The sequence below is a fragment of the Netta rufina genome (assembly GCF_964035555.1).
Source record: "Netta rufina genome assembly, chromosome: 4".
NCBI lineage: Eukaryota > Metazoa > Chordata > Aves > Anseriformes > Anatidae > Netta > Netta rufina.
Genome location: NC_140127.1, coordinates 44271124 through 44287511, shown reverse-complemented (window position 1 = coordinate 44287511; position 16388 = coordinate 44271124). Strand labels below are relative to the sequence as shown.

General features: G+C 34.7%; 1 protein-coding gene across 1 annotated transcript in view; it reads right to left on the bottom strand.

The window, feature by feature from the left end:
• The window catches only part of PRDM5 (PR/SET domain 5), a gene marked incomplete at both ends in the record, with an annotated part of 85030 nt that overhangs the window by 10395 nt on the left and 58247 nt on the right, over window positions 1–16388 (bottom strand). Inside the window, one exon of the mRNA XM_084285991.1 lies at window positions 7930–8015. Coding sequence (XP_084142117.1) covers window positions 7930–8015 — 86 coding nt within the window. The remainder of the gene's footprint in view (window positions 1–7929; window positions 8016–16388) is intronic.

The window sequence follows — 16388 nt, the reverse complement described above, 5'->3', positions numbered from 1 at the left end:
TTTAGTTACATTTCAGCCCTAAAACAAGCATTAAGCTGATTAATGTCAGGAAAAAAACATCACTGACACTTTCTGCTAGGTCATCACTACTGGCAACACAACCCCCATTGAGAAGAGAGGTTAAGTCACTTAAGATCACAGATGGTGCGAGTTAATGGAGTCTAGTTTTGTATTTAAGTGTGAAAAATGTGAAAGAACTAACAAGACATTCTCTTAGTAATTGGAGGGGTTTTGGAACTTAAAGCAAGCGGCTCTCCCACAGACAGAGGCCTACTTAAACTATCAAAATTGCATTGAATTACTGAAGTAATGTTGACACAGGAAGACAAAGGCTGATGAAAATTTATAACTCTACAGAAGTAGTAGGGCTTTGAATCTGATAATGTTTAAAGCCCAATAAGTAAGAGAAAGTTAGACTTAATAAATCACTTTAGAAATACACACTTCCTCAGCTGAAAAGTAAAATCCTTTCAAAAATATTTCCAGTGGCTACAGAAAGTACAGAAATCTTCCTGTTGAAACAATAGTGAAATAATTTTGGCAAATTTAAGTGGAAAAAGTTACTTTTATTAGAAGTGGTTTTGTTCAAAAAATTCTGTATTACTTCCGTTTTGGGTTTTCAAAAAATATGATATTCTTGTAAGAACATCTGTAGTGAACATAAAAACATGCATCTGCATTGGAACGTCTGTCAGAACTAAAAAGGTGCATTTCTTCAAAAGCCCTAGTCATGTGCATTTAGTAGAACTCTACTACACCATTAACTTCTTGCTTTCCAAAGTAGTTCTGCCTATTTGCTACCTACAATCAATTGTAAAGTTTTCCTTTGTTTGTTTTGTTTTAAACTGCAGAAATAATTTTTGCCCTAAGATTTAGTGGAGGGTCTATTTAATCAGCCATGATGAGAACTGAACAGATGTTGATCTGCTCTTGGAAGAAGAACAATATCAATACAAATGATATGTTTTCCCTCTACCAGGAAAAGAAGATCATCAGTCAACATCACATAAAAAAGAAGTGTGAAAATATATGTGCAGTGGGATTCAAACCTATATTCTGTACACAAGCGGAGATTTCACATGCAAAGGAAACCACAGTACTGGCAAAGTCATCATCCTCAGGCAGACAGATGTTTGGGAACTCACTCATGTGTCACCAATGGGGAAATATAGAGAAAATCTAATATTGAAAAAAAATCAAAATGCAATCAACACCTCATATATTATTTCATTATACAGTCTTGTTCATAGGAGACTATTTAGTACCCAAGGCTTTTTTTTTTTTTTTTTGGCAATAGCACGGTATGCTGTGTCTAGAACACATGACTTCTTTAAACCTCCTAAGAAATACAAAAGTGAAATTAACAATCATGAATATTCTTCTTGCATTTTTTAAATTTTGTTTTTACAGTCTTCTGTTTTAAGAGAAGAATAGAGGAGGTTGTGTAAAGTTAAAAATACGTGCCTTCGAGAGACCATTTAACCCAGGACCAGTACAAGGAGGGTCTGCTTCTTGTACTATGCCAGCAGCAAGCTCAAACACTGACTTGAAGAGATGAACTCAACAGGATGCTGTCTAATTTCCTTACTCATCATGACTTATACCAATTCCCATAGAATTCATTAACAAAACTCAAAATTAACTCAAGGTTAGCTAACTCTTGTACATACTGTATTCAGACCTTGAGGGCTTGGTTTAAAAGGACATTTTTACACTGAAGCCACTCACATGACTGCAGCTTATGCAGACATATTTATACATGTACAAGCTTCAGTCAGATTAATTCTCTCGGTCACCACTGATATTAACTATGGGATTTAGGAATTCAATTGACTTCAAAATCGTAGGATCATATATATAGAATGATTGAGTGAGGTGCTGGACTTGATGATCCTTGTGGGTCACTTCCATCTCAGGATATTTCTTGATTCTAAGTCTTCAGAAGCTACACAGCATCAGCTGCAATCTATTGATCAGTTCCATTTAATGTGTGTGTTTGCTTTAGTGACAGAGAGTACTGGCTAAGCATTACAAGTATAGCCAAGTAAAGTTAGTTACAGAATTACAAAAAGACATGTTTATCACCTGACTTGCTCTAATATAATCTCTGAAGAGTAGGAGCTTTTTTAAACGTATATCAAAAGTGATGAACAATATCACTTTTTAAACAGCAGGTACCTATGCATCAAATAAATGCACAATACATTGTAATTTCTCTAATTTTGAAGTATTAACCCAGAAATGTATTATTTGAGCTTTACAGCTAGTAGCCTTCCACCCATCAAAAATCAGTTTTTTAAACAAGCTATAAAAGTGGCATATATCACTTACACCTTCGAAGTATAAATATAAAATATCCTATCCAAGCGATGAAAAAGCATTTGGGAATGGCCTCTACTTTTTTCCATCACTGCAATTTATTCAACTGAAACAATGCAATAAAGCTACATTTTCAGAGTTACTGAAAAAATCAATTTGACATAACAGTAATTCTGGGCACCTATTATTTCCAAACATAAACATGGAGAAAATACTGCAATGTAATTGTTAGAGCTCAAACTATAAAATATTTCGTCAAGCACTGAATAAAGCCTTAGGGAAAATCTAAAGTTTACTTGGGGCACAGGTTGGAAGCTGATATGGCCTGTAAATTCATTTAATTAATAAGTTCAATTAGTTCCTCATTTACATTTTCTTAGGCTGTAATATTTCTTCTTCTTAAGAATACAATAAACAAAACAAACACATCTATAAAAGCAAATCAGCACTCAGGTGAAATTTTAATATTGAGTGGTTGCTATTTTCTCCTTCCATTATCAATAGGGGTTTCGGCTTACCTCCTGTTTACTCCAGAGTTTGAGCTGACACCTGTGGCCACCCAGGCTGTACTATGTTTAGCAGCTGTCAGACCTTAATCAACTTTCTACAATGATTTTTCCAGCAGCCTTCCCTGATCCACAGGATCAGGTTTGGCATTTAATCCCACTGGTAAAATATATCTAGATTTAATCTCTACAATGACATTTTCCTTGTTGAATGTCATATTATTACATTTAAGCTACTTTACAATTTTTCTGATCAAAAGACTTTTTTTTTTTCCAAGATATCTACAAGAATAGCTCTTGAAGAAGAATGCTATGGATCATGCTAATTTCACATTGCTAGGTTTAGTTGATACAAAAACACCTTCAGAATGTATAAAATTTATTTTTTATTCAGACATTTTTCAGAAGGTATGCAAGAATAAATTTCAAAATAAAAGGATTAAAAAAAGGAATAGCCATTATCTGTATGATCTTTTGTCTTGAAAAAACAAACAAACAAACAAAAAAAAACACCCCTAAAGAGAAATTTCAAGTCTGACTTCATGGCGTTTCTTGCTCTTAGAATTGATAGAAGTAAACATTGGCAAACACGGTCCATTTTTAATTACCTAATCTTTAGTTTAGCCTGTGTTTAAATGGCTTAGGATCACGGAACAAGTTATAGTGAATTAATATCATACTGAGGAGTTTCAAGCTATTAGTGCACAAGTATAATCCTTCACTGTAAAAGTTCTTGCACAGTACAGTTAGAAAAAAATCTACTTCAGTCTTCACGTGCAGATCAGGTGTTTGCTTTTGAAGCACATCTCCCAGATGTCCTCTCTTACTGCCCTTTGGTGCACATTTCCAAAATATTTTAGAATGCATGACCTGGATTAATTTTGGGAAAAAATAAACCAGAAGATGCATACCAGGGAATGCCATTGTACATTCAGTTCACAGGACCAGACTACACGTAACCCACAGTAAAATCCTTGAGACACATACAACATAAACATGAGGTCTTCAGCCACAGCTGTTTCACTGTACACATCTAGTACTGCACTGTATTACTCATTACCATAGACGTAGCCTCTGATTTCCAAAATGAAGAACTACACCACAACCACCCTGAGAACCTGAGAGATGCTACAGTATGACTGGGTGCACTCCAAAAAAGGCTTACACGTCAATAGCTCAGAATTTTCATTTCAGCTATTTCTCTTAGTTAAAGATCTAAAATGCTCAAAACTGGCAGTCCAGGTCATCATTGCAAGGTTGATAGCCTAACATATTTTTATGTAATAAAGTAAGCCATCTTAATCTCTGCACGTCTTGATGATCACATACACAAAACTTGAGTGAAGGGAGAACATAACCAAAAGGCCAAGACTACAGGAGCATTCCCACCTCCTTCTCTAGCAGGTAGCATATACTCCACAGAGAAAAATGAAAAGGAATGAAAGGAGAGAAAAAAAAAAAAAAAAAGGAGAGAACACAGGCAGTACATAGCAGAGCTCTGCATTTCAGACTGCACAGTTTTGAACTTTGAACAAATCCCTGCATACAGAGAAACCTCAAGGCACGTATCTTGCTATTACAAAACTACTATATAATGTACGTATAAAACAGCTTTTTACTTAAGGGGATTGCTCTATTTTTTTGTGTGTGCTTTGTATATAACATTTTTCTGGATTCTATTTTTTTTCCTCTTCTCAATACATTGCAAATCTCAAAAATTATGCATAAACAACACCAAGCACTCCAGAATCGATTATTTAAGTTTTTCAGCACCTCTTCTATAGATCTTGAAGGCCAACAGCTGCAGTCCTGACAACCATCGACATACTACAAACATTAAATGAATCTTCATCTTTTTGCCATAACAAGTCTTGTAAGTACTGGTCTCTTTACAATTTACCTTTCAGTAATTTCTCTCCCCCTCTCCCTTCTTTTTCCTTCCAAGTACCCAACCTCCTTTCACCACACTCTGCTCTCTTTCATTTGTCTGAATCACACCACCTAAAATGTATATTTATTCCTTTGTACCTGTACTAATATTTACTTATCTGAGCAATTAAAGCACAGCTTATTATCCTACAGTACGGACAACATTTTGCAGAACAGACTCAACATAGCCATTCCTTCTGACTTCAAAATCTGTGAAAGTTCGTAATAAGCTTTGTTTTTTTCTTATATCGCTTTTGTTAATAATACTAATTAACTTTTTTTCCCTCCTACTAGGATTTTAATCTTTTTAGCTATCCAGTTCTATTTACATATTCAACGTGGCATTGAAGGGTGAAGAAGAGGAAAATTTGGGACAAGCAAGATTATAGCGACAGGCTTAGGTTATTAAAATGAGCTAGTAATATTAACATTCTCAATATTAGGCCTTATTACTGCAAAGTGAAAAAAATTTTTTTGGGGATAAATTAATATAAAATGTCATTTATATGTAAATGAGCTTCACAGAGAAGCTTATTTGGGAGTAGCATACTCATGTAGGAGTAGCATATAAGCAGCATGACAGCAAAAAGAAGCAAAACCACAAACCAAGGTCTAAAAAAATCATATTGTGCCTCCATATTTTAAATCACGTAGCATAACTGTAAAGATTTACAGTGCTTAGAAAAATTAAAAGAAAATTGAAATAAGAACTGTTCATACCTAGATGACCACTATAGTTCTAGTACATGGAAACACTTATATCATGTTTGTCATGAACTGAGCTGTACAGAAAACACTTTTTTTTCTGTACAGATATTTTGACTAAATACTGTTACAGTACACTCTGATACATTTTAACTCAGATTTTATTGCCTTTGTGTAATAAAATGTCTGTCCCTAATTATAAAACCTACATAAATTAACAACAAATATCCACTCCATAAAAGCTGGTTTCCTGACTCTTCTCTTTTCCCATTACCTAAACAATAAGCATTGGTTCAATTGTTTTTCTATCATTCATAAGTAGTACTTTAATAATTTTATTTTTCCTCCTATTCTCATATCAACGTAAGTCCTCAATTTGCCTTCCTGTCCAATTTGATGAAAGCATTTTGGAACCAGGTGGCAAATCTCAAAGATTGTTTATTTTTCATATATATATATATATATATATATATTTATATATATATATATTTATATATATATATAAAATTTATATGTATATAAATAAAAGGGTGGCCAAAGTTGATCACATATGGGAATATATGTAAGCAACAAATTATATAGAAGAGGTAGAAGTGAGCAGCCAAAAGCCGACAAGAAAAAAGCAAATTCTCCAAGATATAATTATGCTTCAAGCACAATGTAGAGCAACAAACATACCACAAAATTATACTCAGCTGAAGAACAACTCTAAGTGCTTCATTCAACAAAATTAAAGTATCTCTACTTTGAAATACTCCCCCCTCCCTTTATTTTTGATTGTAAATGTAATACATCTGAGTGCTTTATTATTGCACCATGTGGTTAACTAAAACCGATAAATACAACTATCAGGGAAAATATAGAATTATCAAGAAATACTGCACGCTGAAGAAGCAGTGTATTTCCTAAGACAGTAGGATTTGCACTTCTGCTCTAAGTAAACTCTCTCAGTTAATTTACCATTTTTAAGCACTGAAGATAATGTTTGTAAAGTTCTCTAGCTTCACTCACAATCACGTATTTTGGAAGAAATCATCATCTGTTGTAAAACACTATACTCAATGGAGATGCATCATTAAGGGCTCTAATGGCCTATTCTTACGCTTTTTTCCCCTCTATTTTCTTTCTACATGGGATTTTTTGTTGTTTTTACTCACACTAAGACAAATCAGGAAAAAATAAGCTTTGTATTACTACAGAGCAGGTTTTGTTTACTCTTCCTCACATTCACAGCCATATAGAACATATATAGCAATGAAATTTCTCCCGGTGAAGAAACAGTAATATGGGACAGCAATAACAGAAAAAAAAAATTATAGCACTTCTTAAAGTGATTTAGCAGCTGGAAAGAGGCAGAAACAACTAATAACACGGGACTAAGTTGTTCCCAATACAACACCATGAAGCTTTGCACAAAGTAATGATTACTTCTGAACTAAAGTTTGTGGTACATGAGCTACCACTTCATACAGAACCTCCAGCTAATGCCCTCAAGGCCTGGGTAAAATGGCTAGAAAATTAAACAAACAGCTTTGATCTTACCTTTATGCACTCAAAAAGCTATTCTGTGTGCAGGTTTGCCTATGGGGACCACTAACTTCACTTTCACCCTCCCCATATCCTAACGAAGAACTTGCTGGGTTTGGCCTCCATGATGCCTTAACCTTCGTAAGCAGTAACATCTCCCAGGGAATTACCAGCAAAGGCTAGGATTTACTTCTTAATTTTTTGTTTGTTTTCTTATGGTGGAAGGGGTGGTCAAACGTAGGTTGCATACAGAATGCTTAGACCTGTCTAATTTCACCTGGAGATCACCCTTTAATAAGGGAATTCACAGTTGGCTGTTTGAAGGTAGCTCTCCATCTAGAAAGGAATGAAAGGCTGAGTGGGGCTGAGATTTCGCCTTTGTCCTCTAGTAAATGTCAATGAAGTGACAAATGTCGTCCCTAAAGCAGGGAACCTTTATGATAAATTAGACTTGAGGTTAAAGAATAATCTCAGAAACATATGCAATTTGTCTTTTATTTTTCCTTCAGTTAAATCACCAAGTTCTTTCCAGTTTAATGTTTGTCATGCACGAGGAAAGTTCTCTAAAAGCTCACAGTGACTGGATTTTAAGGAGACAGTAAGAATCAAAGCACTGAATATTGAAGTTTAAAGCATGGTGAAGCCTCGTTACTATTGTTTTCTCAGGAAACAAATCATAGACATTCATTTGTACTTATACACTATCACAGGTTACAGGAAGAAAGTTCATACTACTATTATTTTAGCATAAAACACGGAATACAGAAGGGAGTCAGAATTTAATAGTTAATGACTTAAATCTTTGCTTTTTATTTCGGTAAGTATAAAATAACTCAGTTGGTATACCCTAATCTCTGTGTAAACAGGAGGTATTCACTTTTCCTCATATGTGATTCATTTGACAATTCAAAAGTATCCACAAAAGCAATTAAGCTACACTTACCCTTGTGTGGGTGCGAATATGCATCTTCAATCCATCGTTCTTGCTGAAAGCTTTGTCACAGTAAGGACACTGGTAAGGACGCTCACCTGAAAACAAGAAAAGCATAAGAATCCAGAAATACATGTACGTCCTCAGTTCACGATGGTCTTGCAGCACGGTTATTTGACAAAATTAGGTACTTTTTTTTTCTGCTCTTGTCTTCACACTCAATTCAAACAAAAAGAGTTCTAAGAATCTGGAAAATCACTCCCCCCCCCCCAAAAAAAAAAAAAGAAAAAAAAAAAAGGCCCATGAGGGCACTTTGCAGGACTAGTTCAAAGTATTACTTTTCAGTGCTCATTTTTGTCCTAGCAAGATACGAATATTCAGGGAGAGACTTAAAACAAAAAATGACACAAACAAACGAACAACAACAAAAAAAGAAAGAAAGAAACAGAAACAGAAGCAAAAACCTACTGCCTTTGCCCAAACAACATTCTGCACAAGGTCACTTCTATGGTTGGGCATTGACTGCTTCCAAATAATACTTTTATTTCATATCCGGTCATTATTGAACAGGCTTGAGAGGTGGGTGCATACAAACCTCATGAAATTCAACATGGCCAAGTGCAAGGTCCTGCACATGGGCTGGGGAATCCCAAGCACAAACATAGGCTGGGCGGAGAATGGATTGAGAGCAGCTCTGAGGAAAAGACCTGGATAGTCGATGACAAGAAACTCAACATGAGCCGGCAATGTGCACTTGCCCAGAAGGCCAACCATATTCTGGGCTGCATCAAAAGAACCATGGCCAACAGGTCAAGGGAGATGATTCCCTTCCTCTGCTCTCATGAAACCCTACCTAGAGCACTGCAGTCAGCTCTGGGGCCCACAATATGAGAAAGACATGGACCTGTTGGGGAGAGCCCAGATAAGGACCACAAGGATGATCAAAGGGCTGGAATACCTCTCCTGTGACGACAAGCTGAAGGAGTTGGGGTTGTTCAGCCTGGAGAAGAGAAGGCTTCAGGGAGACCTTACAGTGACCTTCCAGTACATAAAGGTGGCATACAAGAAAGACGGGGAGAGACTCTTTGTCAGGGAGTGTAGTGGTAGGACAAGGGTTTTAAACTAAGAGAGGATAGGTTTAGATTAGATATTCAGAAGCAATTCTTGACTCTAAGGGTGGTAAGGCACTGGAACAGGTTGCCCAGAAAAGTTGTGGATGCCCCCATTCTTGGGAGTGTTTAAGGTCAGATTAGACGGTGCTTTGATCAACCTGGTATAGTGGAAGGTGTCCCTGCCCACGTCAGGGGGTGTGGGGGGGTGGAATTAGATGATCTTTAAGGTCCCTTCCAACCCAACCCAATCTATGATTCCGTTACAGTCTGGGGGTTGGAATCCAGATTAAACATAAAACTCACTCTTTTTTAATGCAACATCTGAACTGCATTAAAAGCTACTTAATATTTTTCTATGAAAGTTTCTGACATTTTTCTGTCACAATTTGTAATTGAAATGAAAGTAGAAGGCTCTTAGCATCTCCCTTGCAGCATCCCATATCTTAAATGTATTTAGTTTAACAGTTCATTAAACTGGTGTCATTTAGCATTTATTTGGCTAATTTTACCAAGCCCAATGTAATATAAATAACAAACTATTCGGATTCACACAATTAAAACTAGTTTGATAATTTGCAATAAGTGCTCAGGCTTTGTAATTCCCCAATGGTGTTTCAATTTTTAACTCTTTAGTTTATGTACTGGAATCTCACTCTATCATTCCCTCTTCCCTATATACAAAGCTTTAAGGGCAAATTGCAGGACGTTTCAAATACAAAAACACAATTTAACCGATCAAGTTACCATAACTACTTTTCTACTAACAAATTCAAATTTTTTACCCAAAAATCATAATGCTGAAGGTGTAACAAGCCTGTATAAAATACAGATGAAATAAAGCTCCATCTGACATGTCAATGCACAGAGAACCTTTGCATATACAGAGAGAATTAGCATAGTTCAAGTATCTTGTGAACACTTAAAAACACAAACACTCAATCCCAGAAAAAAAGGTAAGATAAATTATATTTCACAATTAAAAAAATAATAATCTTTCACTGATAAGCCAACAATCTTAGTTTAAGAGAGTGGCAGCAACAGAGATTAACATTTAAAACCCCACAGTCCCTTCTGACAGGGATATTAATCTTGACTCAGAGAATTTTATTGTTTTTCTTCATCTTTTCTCTGCATGAGGTGTTCCTACATGATTACTCAGAGGGAAGATACAGGATGTTTTCCTTCTTGTGAACAAGTTGTCAAAGGTTCACAAAAGGTATGTAATGAAGACAGCATACAGAAATAGCTCTTTAGAAGGACCAATTCCAAATACTTTAAGGCTGATCAACCAATAGCCAATGCAGTACATAAAATCTCCATATAGTCACAGGGTGTGCAGAGACTTGAGGACAGCAGAGATTAGAAGATGTAATAAGGGGATACAAAATCTCTTCAGTAGAATATTCTATTCTTTTTTCTTACTGTTTAGACAACCCAATGACAGCAACTCAGTAGTAACATATGTGCAAAATTTAAATATTTTTCCCTTTGTACTCTGCCATCTCTCAGTAAGCACAATTATGTGAATTTGGCTTTTATCCTTTTTTTTTTTTTTTTTTTTTTAACAGGAACAATCACCATGTCATAGCTGTGTTTTCACTGAATAGTTTGAAATATAACACTCTATCTCATGACCCTTTATGTCTTTAATCCACACCTTTGTCCTTCAAGCACTCCATCAGTTGTCAGTGCTCAAATATTTAATTAATTCAGCAGACATTTTTATGTTTTAAGGCTTTTGAATGTAGAAGCTAAAGCTCTCAGCAGTTTGTAAGTAGATGAGTGTTTACAGGCAGGAGTTACACCTTTCCTCCCTCTCTCTGTCCATACCCAAGTCTCTCTAAAAAGAAAGTATTTTGCTTCCAAGGGATGGTTTTGAGTTTGTCTGAAACTCAGTAAACAGATAAACAGTGTCCTTCAGAAATTAACCATGGAGATCATTATACCTGATGAGTACAGTCTTAAGAGCTTTCAGCAGATGCCAGTAGATGGCAACAGTATGACTTCATACCAATATGTTATACCTGAAAAAGACCAGTTTCAAGCAGCTCCACAGATGAAATCATCTAAGAAGGGGGTGCACCTAAGGTGAAGTTACTGATGCTAAAAGATATTGATTAACAGTTATACTATTTGCACTAGTATACATGCATACTATATTTTACTATTCTTACTATATTTTTGTAACATACACATATATATTTTTACATATAAATATATATAAAATATAGAAACATCTTCATGTTTGGAAGCAATAATAAATCCTTCCAAGGATATCCTACTGAAGTATACCATTGCACCACTTTTTGAATATTATGTCTTTTTACTGGAGTCAATTGGAATGAAAGTTTTCAAAATTAGTGTTATTTCACCAAGATTTTTTTATTATTATTTTACTTATTAAAAAATATGGGTAATGTGGAAAAAAGTCTTAATTCACAGATACATGACTAAGCCTTGTTCCTGACACTTCATATTTGGAAAGTATCTTTAAAAAAGGCTTACCTTCTATGCTATTTTTCACAACTCTGCCGTAAAACCACAGTGAGACTATGATATGCAGTCTTCACTAAGACATTTAAACACTAACTTTACTACAACATCAAAATCCAGTAGACATATTAAATGCAGCTTGTCCAATCAACATGTCCTAATAAACATTTTTATTACCCTCAAGTTACAGCTGACTGTCACATCCCTGCTGTCCAAGAACAAACTGCTCAACACATTAATGGCACTTCTGCACAAATAACCCCAAATAAATAATCCTTAGATAAATTGCAGTGGATTTAATGTAATTCAAAGTCTAGACATTCTACTTCCAGATTTTGTATGACTAAAAACAAAGCTTTTAACATAATAAAAATAAATGTAACCCTAATACAAGGATTATGAAAAACAATTCCATGATGGAAAACCATATGGGATTTTGATCTGAAAAAATGTCATGATAGAATTGGTATATTTTTTTTCTCTCAAGTGTATATATCTCTAGTTTGAGATCCTAATACTTATTGGACCTTAATAGAGCATAAAATGTTAATTCTAAAGACCAGATTCTTCCATTCCAATTCAACCTGAGGTGGACACTTTCCTATGAGACATTTGTAATCAAAGGCGCAATAAGGCAATACTTACAGTAAGTTGAGCACCCAGATTTCCCAAACTCAGACACCTCTGAGAGCAAAGCAATTAAGAAACAAAACCAAACACTCATTATTAGTTTTTAGTAGCTAAAGCTATACATTTAAAGACTTTAAGACAAAATAATGCAAATTAGTCCTATATGTTGCCATTTCCACAATACAGTTTGCAGTCCCTGTAGTTAATTTAGCCACAAAAAAAGCTAATTATAAAATCAGGTGGAAACCTGATGGAAGAAAAAAAAGTTATTACTTTGAAACAATGACCTTGACTAAGATCAACAAAATATGTATTTTACAGGAGATAAACACCTTCCTATCAAATGAGAAAAGGTTACTGTATTTCACAGACATGCAATGGAGAAATAGTCCTAATTTGAAGAGAGTTTAACAAAAGTCAGAAGAGACCAGTGAATGAGACAGAGGCACAAACAAGGTAGTCAACAGCATGCAAAAGTATGCATTTAATGAACTGTTACATTGAGTTTTGGAAGCAGTCTCACAGAGCTGTTTCAAATCTTATATGGCCATTACTTTTATTTCATTCTGTTTAATTTTGTAATTTTGAGTCATATTTACTGTCCCCACGACCATGGCTTGCTTGGTCACTCGTATGAAATTCTCAATTGTTTACACTTCCCTTCCTGTACACACTTTCTTGCTTTCTGACTTTATTGGAACTATTGTATTGAGGGATAAAGAATTTGCATTAGACAGTGAAATTATCAAATGTTTTCCTTTTTCTTTTTTTTTTTTTTTTAAGCACTAATACTTCTTTGCTGAATTAGTTGGGGTATTCAGCACCACTGGTCTAGGTCAACATTCACTAACATCAGGAAAAGACTGCACTGAACATCAGACCACATGTATGTATGAAACTTAAAAGCAATCGTTTTCCTTAAAAAGCAAATAGATAATTATGGCAATATCGTTGTCCCTCAGAATCTTTCCCAGGCCATTTATAATCTTCTAAGTACGGCTTTTTTTCAGACATTGAACTGTAAGGATTACAAAACGATTTATAAAAAAATAATCTCTATATTATTCTAATAAGTCATCTCTGTATTATTCTAAAAAGTCATCTCTGTATTATTCTAAAAAGTCATCTCTGTATTATTCTAAAAAGTCATCTCTGTATTATTCTAAAAAGTCATCTCTGTATTATTCTAAAAAGTCATCTCTGTATTATTCTAAAAAGTCATCTCTGTATTATTCTAAAAAGTCATCTCTGTATTATTCTAAAAAGTCTGTGTTTAGAACGCTTACGCTAAAGTATAACACCTAACAAGATTGGGGCAGGGGAGAGAGGAAGAAAGGTGAATCCACCACCACACAGCTCTGGTGGAATAAAGACAGCTCACCTGGGGAGGAATTTGGAGGCAAAGGGGCCATCTGGATCACACATGCAACACTCCGTGCCAGGTGATCAACAGGGCAGCCCCGAAAAGGAATTGCAAGAGTGCTTTTTTAGTCAGGGATAATCTAGGGTGATGACAGCATTCAACAGCAAGTAAGGATGGGCAAAAGGTTAACGGATATAACAAAATTATAATCTGTGACATATGCTTTGGAACATTATCTGTTCACATAGAGCACTTGACAACTTTACACATCTATCCTCAGCCGCTGGTGCTCTGTATATGGAGTTCCCATCAAAGAAAAGGAGTTTTGTGTCCTTAACTGTATAGAAGTTCAGTTAAATGTATTATACAAATATGTACATGCACAGAGACAAAGAAACCTAAAATACACAGAACTGAATTTCTTCTAAATGAAATTAACTTCATTAGGAATTAAGACTAAGTTACATACAAACTCAAAAAAAAACAAATGACTTTGACAGATCTTGAAGCAGAAAATTCCAGAAAACTAGTTATTGAAAGAAGATTAAATATCTACACTTTAAGAAAATATTCAGTAAATTTAATCACCTTTGTGCTGCACAGCATGTCAAATTGACCTTTGAGAAGACAAACACTTCCTCAGAGTAATAAATTTCCTCTTGTAGAGAGGTGGCTGTTTTCTAGATACAGAGCAGCATTTTCAAAAAGTATTTAATACCCTTAAGCATTAAGGTCTTTTAATGCTTAAGTTCTCTTAAGGAATTTTTATAATTTTAACCAGAGATATTAGGAATGGAAAATAATGGTGCAGTAATGAAGAAGTTTGGCTGACTGCAGCAGCTAGCTGTTCTCTTTACAAGCCAAACCACTAATCTGGACTAGACAAACACAGTGATCTGGCCTACACAAAACTCTGGCCTGCCTGACTTTCAGCCATTAAACTTAACACTCAAAATAAGTCTTTTAAAAGTACGAAAGCACCTACACACGCATAGCTTTCTCATGCCAAGAACTAAATAACTTCACGATTTGAAAGATAAAATACTTGTGGATGTCAGCTGAGACAAGACCCAGAAACACCAAATACACCTGTAATTCTACACTCAAAGTCAACCAGATAAAGAAGGGGATAGGATTCTCTGATTGGTATGAGAATAGTCCTGTGCAGACTACAATTATTGCCCGAGATAAACAGAAATCAGTACTCAGGTACAGGTCAATTAGAGCTATTTCTTCACATTCTTCATTTTAAATGACATTCAAACTTGGCAGACTCTGAAGATGAGATCAAATATTTCTGTTTTTCTTCTCTGATGATTAATAACACTAAAGCCTGTGTACTTCTGAATGCTTCCTAACCAATATCCAATACTTGTGCACTTCATAGACAAACGGGAGAACCAGAATTTCTTTTATGTGATTCAACCAAATGCATTTTCCAGTCACTAGCTACGGTCACGTTTAATAAGGAGAAAACAACAACAAACTTAATGCTATTCTTTTTAAAATAAAACCAGATTGCTTTAACAAATGTTGTCTTTCAATACTCTCTCATAAGTACTTTTTATTCTTTGAGACAGAGAAGCAATATTTTCACAGTCGAGAAGATTTCTTTAGAAGTTTTAGTTTTACTCAGAATTCAGATTAGCAGTAGTTAGACCTACAGTCAAAATATTTGTCTGGCCTATCATGATTATCATATACTTGAGGTTTTAGCTATTCGTAACAGAACAAATCATAAAGACTAGTAAACAACTTTATCAAATACAAAAGTTATTATCTTTACTCCTAACTATACCTGTATTACCTACAGAGGTAATACAGTCTTACCAGTTGCATATTGGTATTAAGAATTTTAGTCACAAATAAAAACTCCACAGGCTTAATTTAAAAAATAAAGCAATTTGATTCTTTGCATCTGTCACTGGAATTAAGCAATTTGCCTTCCCTATGAATGGAGCATTAACATCTATGACTTAAGGTCAACCAAATCTTTTAAAGTATATATATTAATCAATCAGTTATGTGGTGTAATTCATCTAAAGATGTCACTAGCATTCAAATAATCTATCCATTATAAGAACATTTATCCATTCATGGGAGCAGACAACAAGAAGCTGACAGTTGCATGAAACTTCACAGGTACTTTTAAAGATTTAACTGTTGTCTGGAGATAAATATGACAATGATGTATAAACTGAAAGGCTTAGAAATGCAGAATCCTCACCTTTGAGGTCTTATGCAAGCTCCTTTTTAAATTCAGTAGATAAAAGAGTGATCATCTAGAAGCCATCAAATAGAAACAATCTATCTGCAGTCATTTGCAAGCTGTTCTCTGACTAGATACAGATACATTTTTTCACATACTTCATCGTGATATGATAGGAAGTTCCTCAAAGCTTCCCTTTTATCTTTTTTATTTAATATAAATTATTTAGAGGCAGTAAGTATATAGAGAGGTAATAAATGTATACATACAAAAGACCAGATCATTTTCTAGAATGATTATTTGTAAACATATCTTATGTACGCTAATGAACAGTCATCTGCATACCTACTACAATTTTGGAGGCATGTATTACACAGCAATAAGCAGGAATCACTTGAATTCATTCCTTCCTTGAATTCATTACTTCCTTTGACTATTTTCATGTATTTTAATTTCATAGATGATTGAGCTATTGTTAATAAGCACAGATTTTGATTTTTAACTTCACGATTAATATTTGGTTTGGTTACTCAGGAATTTTGACACGAGTGCAAAATTTGGAACTAGGTTTTTTACAGTTGTACTTTAAATATGATTTTAAATATGTTCAAATGCCTAATTAATCAAATTGCACAAGTGTGACTACAATGGCAAAGCCAGGACT